The sequence below is a fragment of the Argiope bruennichi genome, chromosome X2, assembly GCF_947563725.1.
Source record: "Argiope bruennichi chromosome X2, qqArgBrue1.1, whole genome shotgun sequence".
Classification (NCBI taxonomy): Eukaryota; Metazoa; Arthropoda; class Arachnida; order Araneae; family Araneidae; genus Argiope; species Argiope bruennichi.
The window spans coordinates 103,102,488-103,117,323 of record NC_079163.1 but is presented as its reverse complement, the minus strand read 5'-3'; the positions used below and the strand labels follow the sequence as shown (position 1 = coordinate 103,117,323).

Sequence of the window (14,836 nt, the reverse complement as noted above, 5' to 3'; positions counted from 1 at the left end):
ATTCAATTCTCTCTCATATTTCCTACAAATCACAAAGGGCATTCAAAACTGTATCAGGAAAGAGAAAAGATGAAAGAATTCCCCCGTCTAACAGGCAATTTGGAGGGAAGTTTTGGAAGAGGAAAATAAAGAACGGGAAACTTGTCCCATGGGGTCTGGGAACAAAAGAAATTTGATTATTCGATTCCCCCATTGCAAACAAAAGTGCTTTTGAATTTTTCGGGTGTTTAATTACAGGGCAGAATTCCATGGTCTAATGTATCATGCATTTGTCCGAATCTTAAAAGAATCTTTTCAAAAATGGATTCCTTCCACTAATAGAGTTAGATAAGGACAGAAATTTATGCTTTCTTAAATATTACTTTTGTGAAAAGATCAAATGTATTTCTGAAGCATTGAAATGGTTTAACGACAATTGGATCCAGCTATGCACAAAGGAATCAACTACATAATGCATATTTTGGGATATGATATCCATGCAAACCATTGCTGGAAAATTTCTAACGCTGGATTATTTCGAATTAATTAATGTATTTGTGAAACGGAAGGCAGTTTGCTGAATTTTGCATAGTAAATCGCATATGAATGAGACACATTTTTCAATAATTAACCTTAACTCCATAAAATGCAGACTGGTTCCAGACTGCATAAATGCTTTCAATTTTTTCGTTATTTATAGATGGAATTTTAAACATTTCCCTATAATGAAATAGCCGTTTTTTAAAAAATGAATATTAAGATGATTTGCTTTATTTTGAAATTAGACGAACTCTAATAAAGTGGAAAATATGACGAAACGAATGGAAAGGATTTAACTCTGCAAGAAAACGATTTTTTAGATTAAGTAATCAAACTGAGGATGATTGAGCAAAAGATGAATCAGTTACTAAAAAGATTTACACGAATTGTTACAATTTTGAAAGAAAAATTAATATAGAAAGTAGTTCAATTTTCATGCGTCATCGTTACGGCGCATTTCAAATCAATTTATACGCTTTTGAAAATTTTAAATGTCCATTTATGAAGTATAATTCTATGTTCTTATGTATCGTTATTTTTTTTAACCCGTAGGATTCTTTTGAAAAACGAATTCTTCGTATTAATCGTGTGATATAAAGAAAAAACAACATTGTAATTTAAAATTTAACTTTTATGAAAGGCTTAAATATGATTTTATAACAAAAAAATGAATATAATGGTAATTGCAATGTGTTCTAGAAACAAAGTTCTAAACATTTAAAGATAATGAAATAAAAGTTTAAAGAAATAAGCATACATAATACTAATTAATTAATGTGCATATTAATAATAATTTTTTCTGTGTTTCGGAAACATGATATTTAACAATTGCCGATGAAGAAAAAAATATTACTAACTGAATACAGAAGATTTGAAATTTGCAAAAAATTGATTCCACAGATTGAGTAATCGAATTGATGATGGTTCAACAAAAGATGAATTAGAAATTAGAAAAAAATTCCGGAATTTTCGCTATTTGAAATAAAAATCCATGCAGAAAGTAATTAAATTTACATAGAAGTTTTATCGTTATAGTTAGTTTTTATTTCCAGTTTATGCGCTTTAAAGAATTTCAAGATTTAATACCAAGGTAGAATTTCATGATCTAACCATTTTTTAAAAATTGAATCAGAATGTATTATAATGTATCATGTAAACTTAAAGAATAGATGTCTCTCATTAAAAAAGTTAAAAATAAAGAAAAATGCGTTTTTAAAAAATTTCCATTTATGAAAGGCCTAAATGTATTTTTCAATCATTATAATTAATACAACAACAATTTTTATCTAAGCGGGAGCTGTGTCTCTAAAGATGAGGAAATGAAGTATAAAAATCAAATGGAGTCTAGTAATAATTTTATTGGGTTTCGAAGAAAGAAATTTGAAAAATTGCTTATAACGAAGAAAATGTTATTAAATTTTGTTGCTAGATTTGTCTCATATATTTCAGAACAAGCAACTAATGTTATGGGTTCATAAAAAAAAGAATATTGCAGATAATTAATCCGATATAATGAGAAAACGAATTTTTTCAAGCTAATTAAATAAGCAAAATTTTTTCTGTTTCATTTAATATCATTATTTTGAATCAAAAATAAATAAAAACGAATGTTAAATTAATATTTAAGATCAAACTTCTTCATAACAATGATTTTTTTTTAACTCAAAGGATTTAATATTTGATCCTATTATCATATGGCAAACATAATTGCCGAAGACATTTAGCATATAAGCACGCGATATCAGGTTTTTCCGTGATGCGATGTTTTTTTCCCCTCCTCCTAGATGCACAATGGACCAAAAAATATATTAGCTAAACACATTTGAAGGGCATCTCGTGAATGACATTATTTGTGGTTTAAATCTATTCAAATTTAGAATAAAGTTTTTAAAAAGTACAATTGTATGAATAATTTCATTAATGATGATATGAATAATAATCTTGGTACATTAATTGTTTATTTAAATTTATATGAATAAAAAATAAATTGTATTAATAAATAATGCAAATTTTTTACTTCATCATTTCCGGAAACATTTTAGATATATAAAGCAGAAGATGCAAATTATCGATTTTTTTTAAAGAAAGGATTTTTTCATTAAAGGAATTTGATTATGCAAAATCATTCGGATCTTCTTAGATTTTGATTTCAAAAAAGACTAATTTATTAGAACATAATCATTTTTATTTTGAATATTTCATTAGAATTTTGAAATCAGTTTCAGTAAGTTATTAAATATTTTGAATTAATTAAAAGGAAATTTACGTAATTGAAAATATTTCGCTGAACAGAGAATAAATCTTTCGAAAAAAAAATCGTTTGCACAGAAGCATTTTTCTGTTTTATCAATATTTTTTCTGTAATGAAAATTAATGTTAACTGCACTTAAACTGAAATTCAAAAATACATATTATTGTCACAAGGCAATTTAATTCCATACTGAATTAATTTTTGTGTGAGTTTTATATTCTTTTAGAGATGCATTCGCGTAAATGTTTTCACTACACCACCGGATATCATTACCAATAATTTTCCAGCATCGAGCTACCGTTAATGGTTATTTATGTGTAGTGCTTGCGAATTCATCTCATATTTCTGCAACATATCAAAAATAATAGATGCAATTGTTTTGAATATCTTACGTAATTGAATAATATAATATATTCATATATATTATCATATTTCTAACAATAATACATTCGTATTATCTTTTAATAACTAAGTTTATATTTCTAAAATGTATTCATTTTATTATTTATTGACTTCAGTAATTCTGAATGTTTAGGATGAATAAAGTTCTCATTTATAAATATAATAGTAGATATATTATAGTCTTCAGTATAATATAATTCAGTGTAATTATAGTAGAATATGATTCATTTAAATCAATATATAATAGTATAATCCTCAAAAACTGTATGGAATGACTGAGATAAGGGATTCCTGCATTGCCGGACTCAAAAGAGTTATTGAGGAAAATATAATAATCATGATTTGTTAACGTTATTTATTAAGTGGATGATTCAATGCTACATAATTACTTCCCTGCAATTGTAATCACTTATCTGAATTCCATAATGTCCGATATCTAGTAGAAATAGTATGATAAATCACAACCAGTACATTCAACAAAGTTTGAAAATGAAATAAACTTGAAGATAATTAACTACCTAAAATTGTAAACAGTTGTAAAACCTTTAAAAAACTCTTGCATCTTGATAAAACAGAATGATTGATCATAATAAGAACAATCAGTAAAGTTTGAAAATGGAACAATATTGAAAACACAAAAAGATACAGATTATATTTTCGAGTGCAGTGCCTTCAGAGTTCTTTGTACATGTAATTGATTTTAATAAAATTCTAATTCAGAGCTTACTTTCTTCATTATGGTTACTAAAAATATACACGTCTCTATTTTCAACGAGAGTACAAAGGTGAAATTTATTTGTTACTAAATCTATAATTTTAAAATCGCATCAGCCGAACGTACCTGAACATGTTCTGTCATCTGGATTTAGCTTATAGCCAGGATTGCAACGACAGTAAAAACTTCCCGGCGTGTTACAGCAGTGATGGTGACAACCGCCATTACTAAGAATGCATTCATTTACATCTGAAAAATAAAAAAATATATATACAACTTACAATTGCTATCATACAAAATACTACAAGACTTCGACGAATCATCTAATACTAGAATGAAAGTATTGAAATGAAATAAGTTAGAAGAATGCTAGCTAAGCTAGAATGAAGCTAAGCTAGAATAAACTAGAATGAAATAAGTTAAAGTATTTTAAAAATTGGAATTACTCTTATTACTATTGGATGCACTGATTTCATGGAATGATTAACTTCAGATCACTCTCTTTTGTATTAGTACTGAAATGAAATGGATCATCTTCCATTATAACGAAATGTGTTAAAGCATTAAAAATAGTCAAATTCTCTTGTTAATAATTCATACATATATATCATGATCTGTTCAACTTGAGTTTTATCTTATTCTTTTTAAATTACGATGTGCACATGAAAATTACTGGGAGTAATTAATAATTTAAGGTCAGTGTCAGTTTGTTCATTAAGGATGCAAAATTGAGAACTCATAACACTTATCGCAAAATTTTTTCTCTTTATGTTAACACCACTTGTCTTTTTCTTACTTTATTTGGATAATCTTAGTAGTCAAAAGCAAACAAAAAAAAATCCTATCATAATTGCAAGATTTCAACAGAAAACTATAATCATTTCGCCAAAATTTTATCCCTAATTGAAGAAGCACGAATTGTTTAGAATAATAATTTGAATAGATGCTCAAAATCCCTTATTACGCTTCACAAAATGACGTATAATTAAGTAAAAATGGCCTTTCTATATTTCAATTGAGGTTGCTGAGACAACAGTCCATCACTTACCTACGGAAAATCATAAACTAACAACAATTTCTAATCGCTTACCGTTTTTTCCCCCTCCTCATATATAATGTTTCCATCAGAATTAGATTGTGATAATTTCGTTCTAATATTTACCCAAATAAATAACTTCTTGTTTCCCAAACAGTAAGAGTTTTCGTTATGTTTCTTGTAATGAATGAATTATTTAAATAAAGATAATCATTTTCTACAAAAGCATGTAATTCATAATCATAACACCTCGTCCTGCTATGAAACTGTCGGTGAATCTCAATGGCCAGACCACTCCGAACAATACCATGGAAGCTGTGATCAGTGCAAAAATAAATAAATAATCCCATTACCAACAGAAAACCTGTCATCGGCGAAGGGATTGTTAACCAGTCAACACTATTTTTACAGCACCGTAACCCCACAAGCAAGAAAAAGTTGCAAATCAGTTTATAGTTACCATCTTAAATAATAATAATAATAAACACATTTTAGAGAAAAATTCTCAGGATCAGGGGCTTTGCGGTAACTGGAAACAGAGCATGTTAAACATGAAGATGCTAAATCCTGCTTATTTAATACCGTTAAAAATGCAGTAAATTTAGAAGAAGCCAAAGGGTGCACTTTAAAAAATATTCCATATTTTTTTTTTTTTTTCTATTTCTACTGACCAGCCATTACTGGATCTTCTATATTACTATTAGAAGGTGAAAATGATCCGAGAGTAATCAATATTTTAGGATCAGTCTGATATAATTGGCGTTCAGATAGATCTCAAATGACTAGTAACCATAAATCACATTTAGGTTCTCATTTTAAATGATCTCAGAACAGCGACGAAGACTGGTAAAACATCAAATGCTTCTAGAGTTTTTTTTAGGAGATTGACGATGGTTATAAGTTATTAAGGTAATGGTTATAAGGTAGAGACTCAGCCCTCAACTAATTAAAAGGAATTTCACAATAATTATATCTGAATAGCTTCTGAATGTTGGTATAAAATTCATTCGCACTTGAAATTTTTTACAATAAATTATTCCCATGAAAAGTATTAAAAGAAAATTTTTTAAAAATTTCCTGCCATTTTATTTTTTATATTTTGCAATTATCAGCACCAATTTCAGAAAGCAATAAAACTATAAAAGATTTTATCATGAATTAAGTGTTCATTAGTATAGGAAAGTTCATTATAATACAAACTATTTATAATTAAAATATTTTTAACAATAATTTTTCAATAGTTATGCAATTGAAATATTGAGGCAACGTGAAGCTCATACAGGTACTAGTAAGATTGCACTTTCCTTCAATACTTTAAGCTGAGACATTATTTGAACCAATTGAAATATCATTTAAGATATTATTTGAACCCGTTATGACTATCAAACTGCTTTTGTTTGAATTGATAGCAAGATTACTGAATAATATTGTTAAATATTATAACTAAAATTTCAAAATGCATTAGAAACAAAGATTTATTCGAAACTTTCTTAAAGACATATGCAGATACAGCATAATTTTCATCTACTGTATGAAGAAATATAAACTCTTAACTGATGTAATTATAGTTAGCCTTCACAATCATTTCGTTTTTCCAATACTGAGATAAGAAAAAAAACATATCCGAAAAGGATAACTGTGTAATATATGTCTCAATTTGCTTGGTATTAATTTGTTTGATGAACATATGACTATGATAAATTAATACATACATATATATTAACTGATTTGACAGTCATATAATAAATGTGGCATCGTTTGTCACCCGACATCCAACTTTGTGTTGCGACATCGCGTTCTTTTCCTTTTCTAAAATGCACAAGTGATTGACAGATGAAGATGCTGTGATTTCGCATATTTTATGAAAATATAAATTGATTTTGACTCAATCAAAATGATGGCAGAAACTATCAGAGGGAAAACGTGAATTCACCGGAAACCACACCTATAGAAAACATAACTAGGGACATTGTTTAACAACTAGTTGCACTTAATGTTACATTGTGTTCTGACTTTATGGCATGCTATCTTTTGAAAATGCCTAAGCATAAAAAAGTTATATTAGCTTGGTCACAAATGTGACGTCAAGGACTGATCAAATTACGATAGCAATATAATACAGAGTTATTTTAAAGAACCGCAAAGATTGCAATTTCCTGTAACTTCCTTGTAAACGAAGATAATAAAAATTAACTCAGTACAGAAGAAAGTTTTAAGTTTTGTTTGCATAAGTAATGTGATATGTGCCTTCCTTGATGATTTTACTGTCATATGCCTGTTCTCTATTATTATCTTCACATTCTTCACTGTTGCATGTAAAAGAATCAAAATAAAGTCTACCACATATTCCCATTAAATGAAGGCAAAAGAAGTAATTTTTTTAAGATTTAGATATCTACAGGCGGAGCATTCACCGTCTGTGGCTATTGAATGCGCATTAGTGGCTGCAAACTTGCTTCAAAGTTTGACTAGACTACAGTAAGATGTAGCTCGTGGAATCAAATAGAGCCAATTGTCATGTACACTAATATAAATTTAAGATTCCTTCTGTATTGAATTTAAAAAAAAAGTTTTTTCCTCCTTTTGTTTGCAAGGAAGTTATAGCTATTTGTAATGAGCATAATTGTTTTAAGTAATTTGTATTATGATGAATAATATGTTGCAAAAAGATAAAAAAATAATTTTTGTTTTCTAAAGTGCTTTACCATACCAGTAATATCAAAAGTGTGCAACATTATTTATTGCTAAACTACTCACTCATTCGATCCATCTGCCAAACATATGTATTCAAAAAACTTTTATTTACTGTGCTTTTTATTGAATATGTATAAATGTATTACTGAGCATTATATATAAATTTCCAAAACTAATTGAATTCTTCAAACATACTATTTCAGCACTTCCAAAATGCAACAAAAATATAGCTTTAATTAAACGCAGAAAACATTTTATGAGATGAATAGATTAAATTTCGAAAACAGGGGATTTTATCATTTACTTCAATGCAACGCGAAATTAATATCACACTGCAGCTCATTTGTTGAATTTATTTTCTAAGACGATTTTACAACTAATCTGCTAAACGTAGATAAATTTTGCCGCCGTAACACACTATCAAAACATCTTTCAAATTCAATTTTCAAAGACAAATATCTAAAGCTGAATAAAATCCAATAATTCTCGAGATAAATTGCAATTTACTCGGTTGCGCACGATGACGAAACAAGAGAAAAATCCATAAAAGCAAACGGTGGAAAGTAATTTAATTAAAAAGATTGATTTAACCGTTTCTGTGTACGACGTATAAAAATAAAAACATCGTGTTTCAGATGCTTCTAAATTATTTTTACATGAGCTTTTCTTTCCCTTTTAATAAAATTCTACGAAGAAAACACGGATTAAACTTTTAAAACTCCGGTAAGAGCAAGAAGAATGGAAGACTTCTTTTTCGAAGTGCCTAATCCTCAAAAAAGGAATTCGAAAAACTTGCAGTGAAGGGGGATGGTAAAAACTTGAGCACAAAAGTTTTTTTTCCCCTGTTCTTTTTCGTAATAATTTTCTTCAAAAACGATGGAGAAAAGCAAACTTTAAAAAAAAAAAAAAAAGGCTTTATGGTCTTTTATGTCAGGATGAGTAAATATCATTTGTAAACTTCTTTATCTGAAGATCAGTCATTTAACAGATCGATTTAAAGGGGGAAAACTTGAATCGGTTCAATGAAGAATGCAAACATTTAATTACTTATCACTTAAAATGAACAAAACCAGGTAGTATGAATTCAGTTCTTTTGTAGGGGTTGTTTACAAATTCAAATTTTCTGAATCTTGATCCGATAGGAATAAATAGAGTTGCTGAATATCAGTCATCAACTGATTTGATACGATAAATCAAAGACTTCATTTGTAGCTACATAAGTTCTAATTGGAAAGGATATTAAAGGTAATGAATCCGATCCTTAAGTTTCAAAATTTTATCCTACAGCAACATTCTTAATCATAATTTTTAATGAACAGATTAAATTCTTAATTTGTACTGTTTAGACTTTGCAGAATGTAAAAAATAATATTAATAGATTATTTACTTTTAAAAAAATAGCTGATAGCAACACACTGAATACACATGACAACACATCATGATAAAGTTACATATACAATTGCACATATCTGTTGTACGATATCTGACACTACGCTACATGATCAGTGACCTCACGACAGAACGAATTCACATGACGTTATATCATGTTAACGAAACGAATACAATTACATATATCTGTTTGTACTATTTCTGACACTATGCTACAAGATCTGAGCCTCAACTTTTTTTATTTTTCCTTCAAAATCTGAACTAGATTCCAAAAATTAAGCTGAAGTGTAGCAAGTTTCGCAAAATGAGTTTATTCAGAGATCTATTTTGAAGTCACTCGATGCATATTTCTGTATGAACCACATAATTTTGAACCTTCCTCAGACGGTGAGGAAGACAGCTCATATAAAATCTACTTTTCAAATTTATCATTAAAGTGAGTAAGTAGATCAGGGTTTTAAGGTTACATAGTCACGGATTAAACGCAGTAGACTACTATCAAGGCAGATTTTTGGTAGAATTAAATATCGGAGCCAAGATTTTGATAGAAAAGTTATAAAAAGATTATTATCTATAAAGAGAATAAAATTTGTATCTTTTAATTAATTTTTCCGATAAATTTCATTTTTTTTCAAGGGATAATTTTTACATTGAACAAAATGAGTGAATATAAAACAAGACAACTATAAAAAAATGTTTTTACAGATAACGTCAAGTTATTTGAAATATATATAATTGCGTATGTATTAATTAAAACAATGAGTGGGGGATACAATTTTGAGGAAACTCTAAAGAAATCCCATTTCAAGTTCAAACTAAGAAAACAAATCCTTCAAACTGATATTGGACTGCCTCATTAACACCAGCAATGACAAGAGAACGCAGTCTACTTTTCTGTCTGCCAAACAAACCAAGGATATTAATTTTTCCAAAAAACGCTCGAACCGCGAGAAGCATGACGTTCTCAGGACTCAAACTCTTAATTTTAGAATACTTATTTACCTAAGTGTCAGAAAGTCATAACTCTTCATTTCTATGCATCTGATGTTAGGCAGACATTACAATAATCAATATTTCGTTCACTCCTAGAAATCGACGAATACTTTATGAATATTCATGTAATCATAATTATATGTGAATAATTAAATATCAAATTTTAATTCATTAACTGTTGAATTACATCTAATTGACAAAATTGCTGATGATTGACCAATTATTAGGCTTTATAGATATGTTGCAGATTTCTGCAGAGAGCCTTACACTTTATCATTTTCTAAGATGTCTTCCTTTTCTTTTAAGTATCCTAAAAGAACCAAATATTTCTTCTAGGATATTTGAAACAAAAATTGTTTCGTGATGCAAAGTTATCAATCATATGAAGCATAAAAATGTATCTAAAATATTACATTTTATTTAAAAAATATATGGAAAAAACAGTGTTATTCTTAAGAAATGAAAGAAAAAAATTTCTATTTCAAAGTGGAATTTTCAACATGATCTAAACAATCTTAACAATACTTAAACTGCCAATTAAAGCGAAATGCAAATTTAATTTTAATACTCAACTTTAGAGGCGTCATCAGATTTGTCGTTTCAGACAGTGTTTTGACGCATTTAAAAAAATGACTCTTCTTTCATTACGATATAAATTTGAATGATAAATGTGTAGAAACCATTTACAGTATGGCATCTAGAACGATAGACGAAATAAAAGCAAATTGTGACATTGAAGGCATATTGTCTAGCTAAATATGACATCACACGAATAGCCTTATCGCAAAATTTATGAAATACGATGCCGAATTTTCTGTTTGAAAATAACGCAGTATTACTTAACAAAATTATCAAAAGGCAACATTTTTGTCTAGTTACACAATTTAGTTGTTTTCCTTTCACAGACTGGCGCCTTTTGACGTTTATCTGGTTATAAAAAGTTTAAATCACCATTTTTTCCCCCTAGAGTGTATGTCTGAGAAAAGCATTTTGATTTTTACTAGACCAAGTTAATTAGTTTCGGAATAAGGAAATGATTGTATAAATCTTATCATACAAACAGTTAGAAAACCATAATTGATGATATTTAATGAAAGATCAACGAAGTTTCCGTAATCGTAAATGACACCATTGACTTGGTGCTTGACACATGAAAATGCGAATGATTGGTCTCTACCTCAACTCTGAAATATTAGTAGGTTTCATTATTGCTTGTTTCATACAGCTGATCTTCCTTTTGGTAATATGGGTTATTTCTAATAAATAGGATTTTTGGCTACTCTCACTATTTTTTATATCTTTTAGAACTAGAATCCCATCACAGAGTCTCCCATACTCACATTTTAGGCAAGCGTCTTTGTGAGCTGAAATGGATAAATACAATTAATCCTTCTTATTTTAGGCATGACATATAATCAATATTTTGTATGACAAGTAATTTAGTAAACAGCATATGAAAGTAATAAGGTTATAATTTGATTTACATAACGGGATATCATCTCGGAATTTATGTTAAAAATATGCATTGTTCCCAATTTTACTGTGTGTTTATGTTTATCCCTTCATCTATTCAGAATGACGAAAGACGAATGTGAAATTCAACAAATTGTTAAAATAGATTTGCATAATTTATTTTTTTAAATTTAGTAGTCAATTATTGACGTATATATAACTTTTTTATATTAAATGAAACTAGTAACCAGACGAAACAAAAACTAAGCTATCTAGAAACATATTGGTACCAAATTTTTTTTAAGTAATACTTCCATTTTAATTCCGATATCTATGGATGTATAAAAAAAAACAGAAATTTCGGGGAAGTAATAGCTGAATTGTAAATTGTTTTAAGGACTGACTTAATCACTGCATTGCTATTTCAGGTTTATGCATTTTCTGAAGGACGTGATTAAGCTGTGAATTTCATTATCCGATTTCCTTTACTTCGAATTACATCAACCAATAAATGTGTTCTTAAAAACAACAATTATTGTTTTATTTATTTTGGTTCAACTTATATGTTTTTGAAAAATAAAACTGATATTCTTTATTTTCAAACGAATCATCAATTTTCGAGAAGCAAGTAAAATTTTCAGTACTTTCAATTTAAATTTCCTTTCATTATTCATTCTTTTGGAAGAAAAAATACCGCTCGAAAACAAAAAGCCTGGAGAGTTTTTCGAATCAAAATAAGAATTATAAAAGTAAATGTAAAAGGATATAAATTTGTATAAATATAAAATGTATAAAAGGAAATAAATATGTACAAAATTCTGTTTTGTATTCAGAGAAATGCGGGAGATGATATTTCAGGTTGAATTAAAATAAAAGAGAATAAGCCGCCAGAAGAATTATAATTGAAAATTAATCCTCCCTTCATGAATTCAACAGATGTAGATGTTTTCATTATCTGTAATTCACTTTTTTCAGATTACAATATCACGAGATGTCATCTTTTAGTACGTTCATTAAATTTTATGCTCGGAATGTGCTATTAAATTTTCAACAAACGAATTTTGTGAAATAGAACCAATAAGAAAACATTATTTTTTTCTTTTATGACACTGTTTTATAGATCATAAAAATGCAAGTAGGTAATATTTTAAGATATGTCACTATACATTCGAAATAATGTGAAAAGTATAAACATTTCTGCTATCCAAAGGGGAATGAAAAAGTTCAATCAAATGCTTCCATTTCCAGCATAACGTCGCCAAAAAGTATTGGAAAAGAATATTTATAAATTGAATGGGTTGTTCAGATATATCACAAATGCATTTGGGCAAGCTTTATTTTGAAACTTCTGTGAAGCATATTGGGATAAAATACAAAGTAAAAAATCGAAATTTCTCCGCAAAAAGAATTGTTATTTCTCAGCCAACTGTTTATTTTTCAGAATTCCCATTGAAAGTGGCACGTACATTCCTTACCTCTCATCTGCATATTGTTCCATTCAATATTTTATGTCTAGTGTTGAGAGATGGGAAAATCAACCTAAGAAAATGGTGCGGAAAGGGTTCTGATTGTATATAAAAGAATGCAGTAGCAACAAAGAAATGGTTCTACTTAGGAAAAGAATGGCACTTGTTAAAAATGGGTGTTAACTCCAATTTTCTTAATTTCTTCTTAATAATTAAATTTTTATTTAATTTAGAAACTGGTATTTTCGTATAAAAGTTTTGTGGTTTTACTAAATTGCTCTCGAAGGATTTTTTTCGGGAGGGGGGAATTAGCATAATATACGCCGATCTAGGAATAAATCTGGTAAGTGTCGTGAATTATTTTCGAATTCATATCATTCAATTCAACATTTTACGTCTAATGATGAAAGATGATGTGAAATCAACTGTAGAAAATGATGCGGAAATGGTTCTGATTATTAATAAAAGAACGTATATTCTAAAAATGCAATAAAGCAACATTCTGATAATGAATTGAATACCAATTGTTAGAAATGGAAGTTAGTTCTAATTTTCTTTTGTTTGTAATAATTAAATATTTATTTAATGTGTAAAGTTGATAAAAATCCCGAGGTTTTAATAAAGTGCAAATTATAAACGAATTAATTCTCTGAATAAGCGCCGATCCAGGAATAAATCTGGAAAGTGGAAGGAAATATGCTGGAATTATTTTCATTTACATAAAATTCTATAAAATGATTTCAAATCACAAAAAGAGCTTCAGAAAACTGTTCTAATGACATTTCTCACATAAATGGACAAATAGAATATTTTTAAACAATTGATTTAAAAATTTAATTTATAATTAGTCTATTACTTTTTGATGTTATACTTATTCTTTATTCTTTTCCCAAAAGAAATAACAATAATAATAAAATTAGAAATATAAGCGGGTTTTGGAATGACATTGCTATGTATTGGAACTAATTAATAAAGTGCAAGATACGCTGACCATGAAAACTCGAATCCACTTTAAACTATACATTTGGTTTCTTCAGAATACATTCTGCAATGAAAATAAATCGTCATACAAAATTCTCATAATAATATTAGGGCTTTTCTTTTCACTAAATAACAAGCCACAGATTGCCATTAGACGACATCCTATAAGACAATGGATATATCTGCAATGACCAATCTCCCAATTTCAGAAAGCAGCTTATTCCGGAATACAACTTCAAATGGCACGCGTAGTCGGCTGAGGTAATTAAGCAAACATCAATCAGCCAGACACACCATCTAAATTGAACATCATGCTTTCAGCGAGTGGTATGTTGAGTTCACAAAGTGGAAGTACAGAAGAAGGAACGCTATAGAGGATTTTTGTTCTTATTGTGGCAGCCAAATCGAAAAAATCAGGAAGACTTCATATAGCACTGCTTTCCTGCTTGGTTACACTCTCGCACACATGATCTATAGGTTCGTAAGGGCCTTCTGCATGATGACTTCTCAACGTTTCTTGAGCCGAGGAAAATGATTCCATCCAGACGTTGATGTGAAGGGGGAGCTTCGGAAATTGTTCTTAGATCCCCTCCCTAAGGGCTTTAAAGAAAATAATTTTTCACTTTGTATCCTATAAATTTCTCGTTACAATTATGGTAAAACTTCTGAACTACAAAACTTTATTAAAGTTCTAGTGCTTTTATCTCGTCATTCCTTGATCAACAACAATAAAATTGAATTACAAAAAAATAAGCAAATTAATTTACAGTTATTTATTCTCTATATGAAGTAAAAATGCGGTTTTATTTTTATTCAGATTCAAAGCATTAAATACAAAAACCTAATCCGGGTAGTAGAATAAAAATTAATTATAACAATAAAAAGAAACAACCCCCCCCCCTTAAATGAAAAGAGCTTTAAAAATGCCGAAGAGAACT

At 28.6% G+C, this 14,836-nt stretch overlaps 1 protein-coding gene across 2 annotated transcripts in view; it reads right to left on the bottom strand.

Moving 5' to 3' along the window:
• The window catches only part of LOC129959972 (multiple epidermal growth factor-like domains protein 6), a 350,782-nt gene that overhangs the window by 155,481 nt on the left and 180,465 nt on the right, over positions 1-14,836 (bottom strand). For both annotated transcript variants that reach the window (XM_056072919.1, XM_056072920.1), the window contains exon 5: positions 4,014-4,136. In XM_056072919.1, coding sequence (XP_055928894.1) covers positions 4,014-4,136 — 123 coding nt within the window. The remainder of the gene's footprint in view (positions 1-4,013; positions 4,137-14,836) is intronic.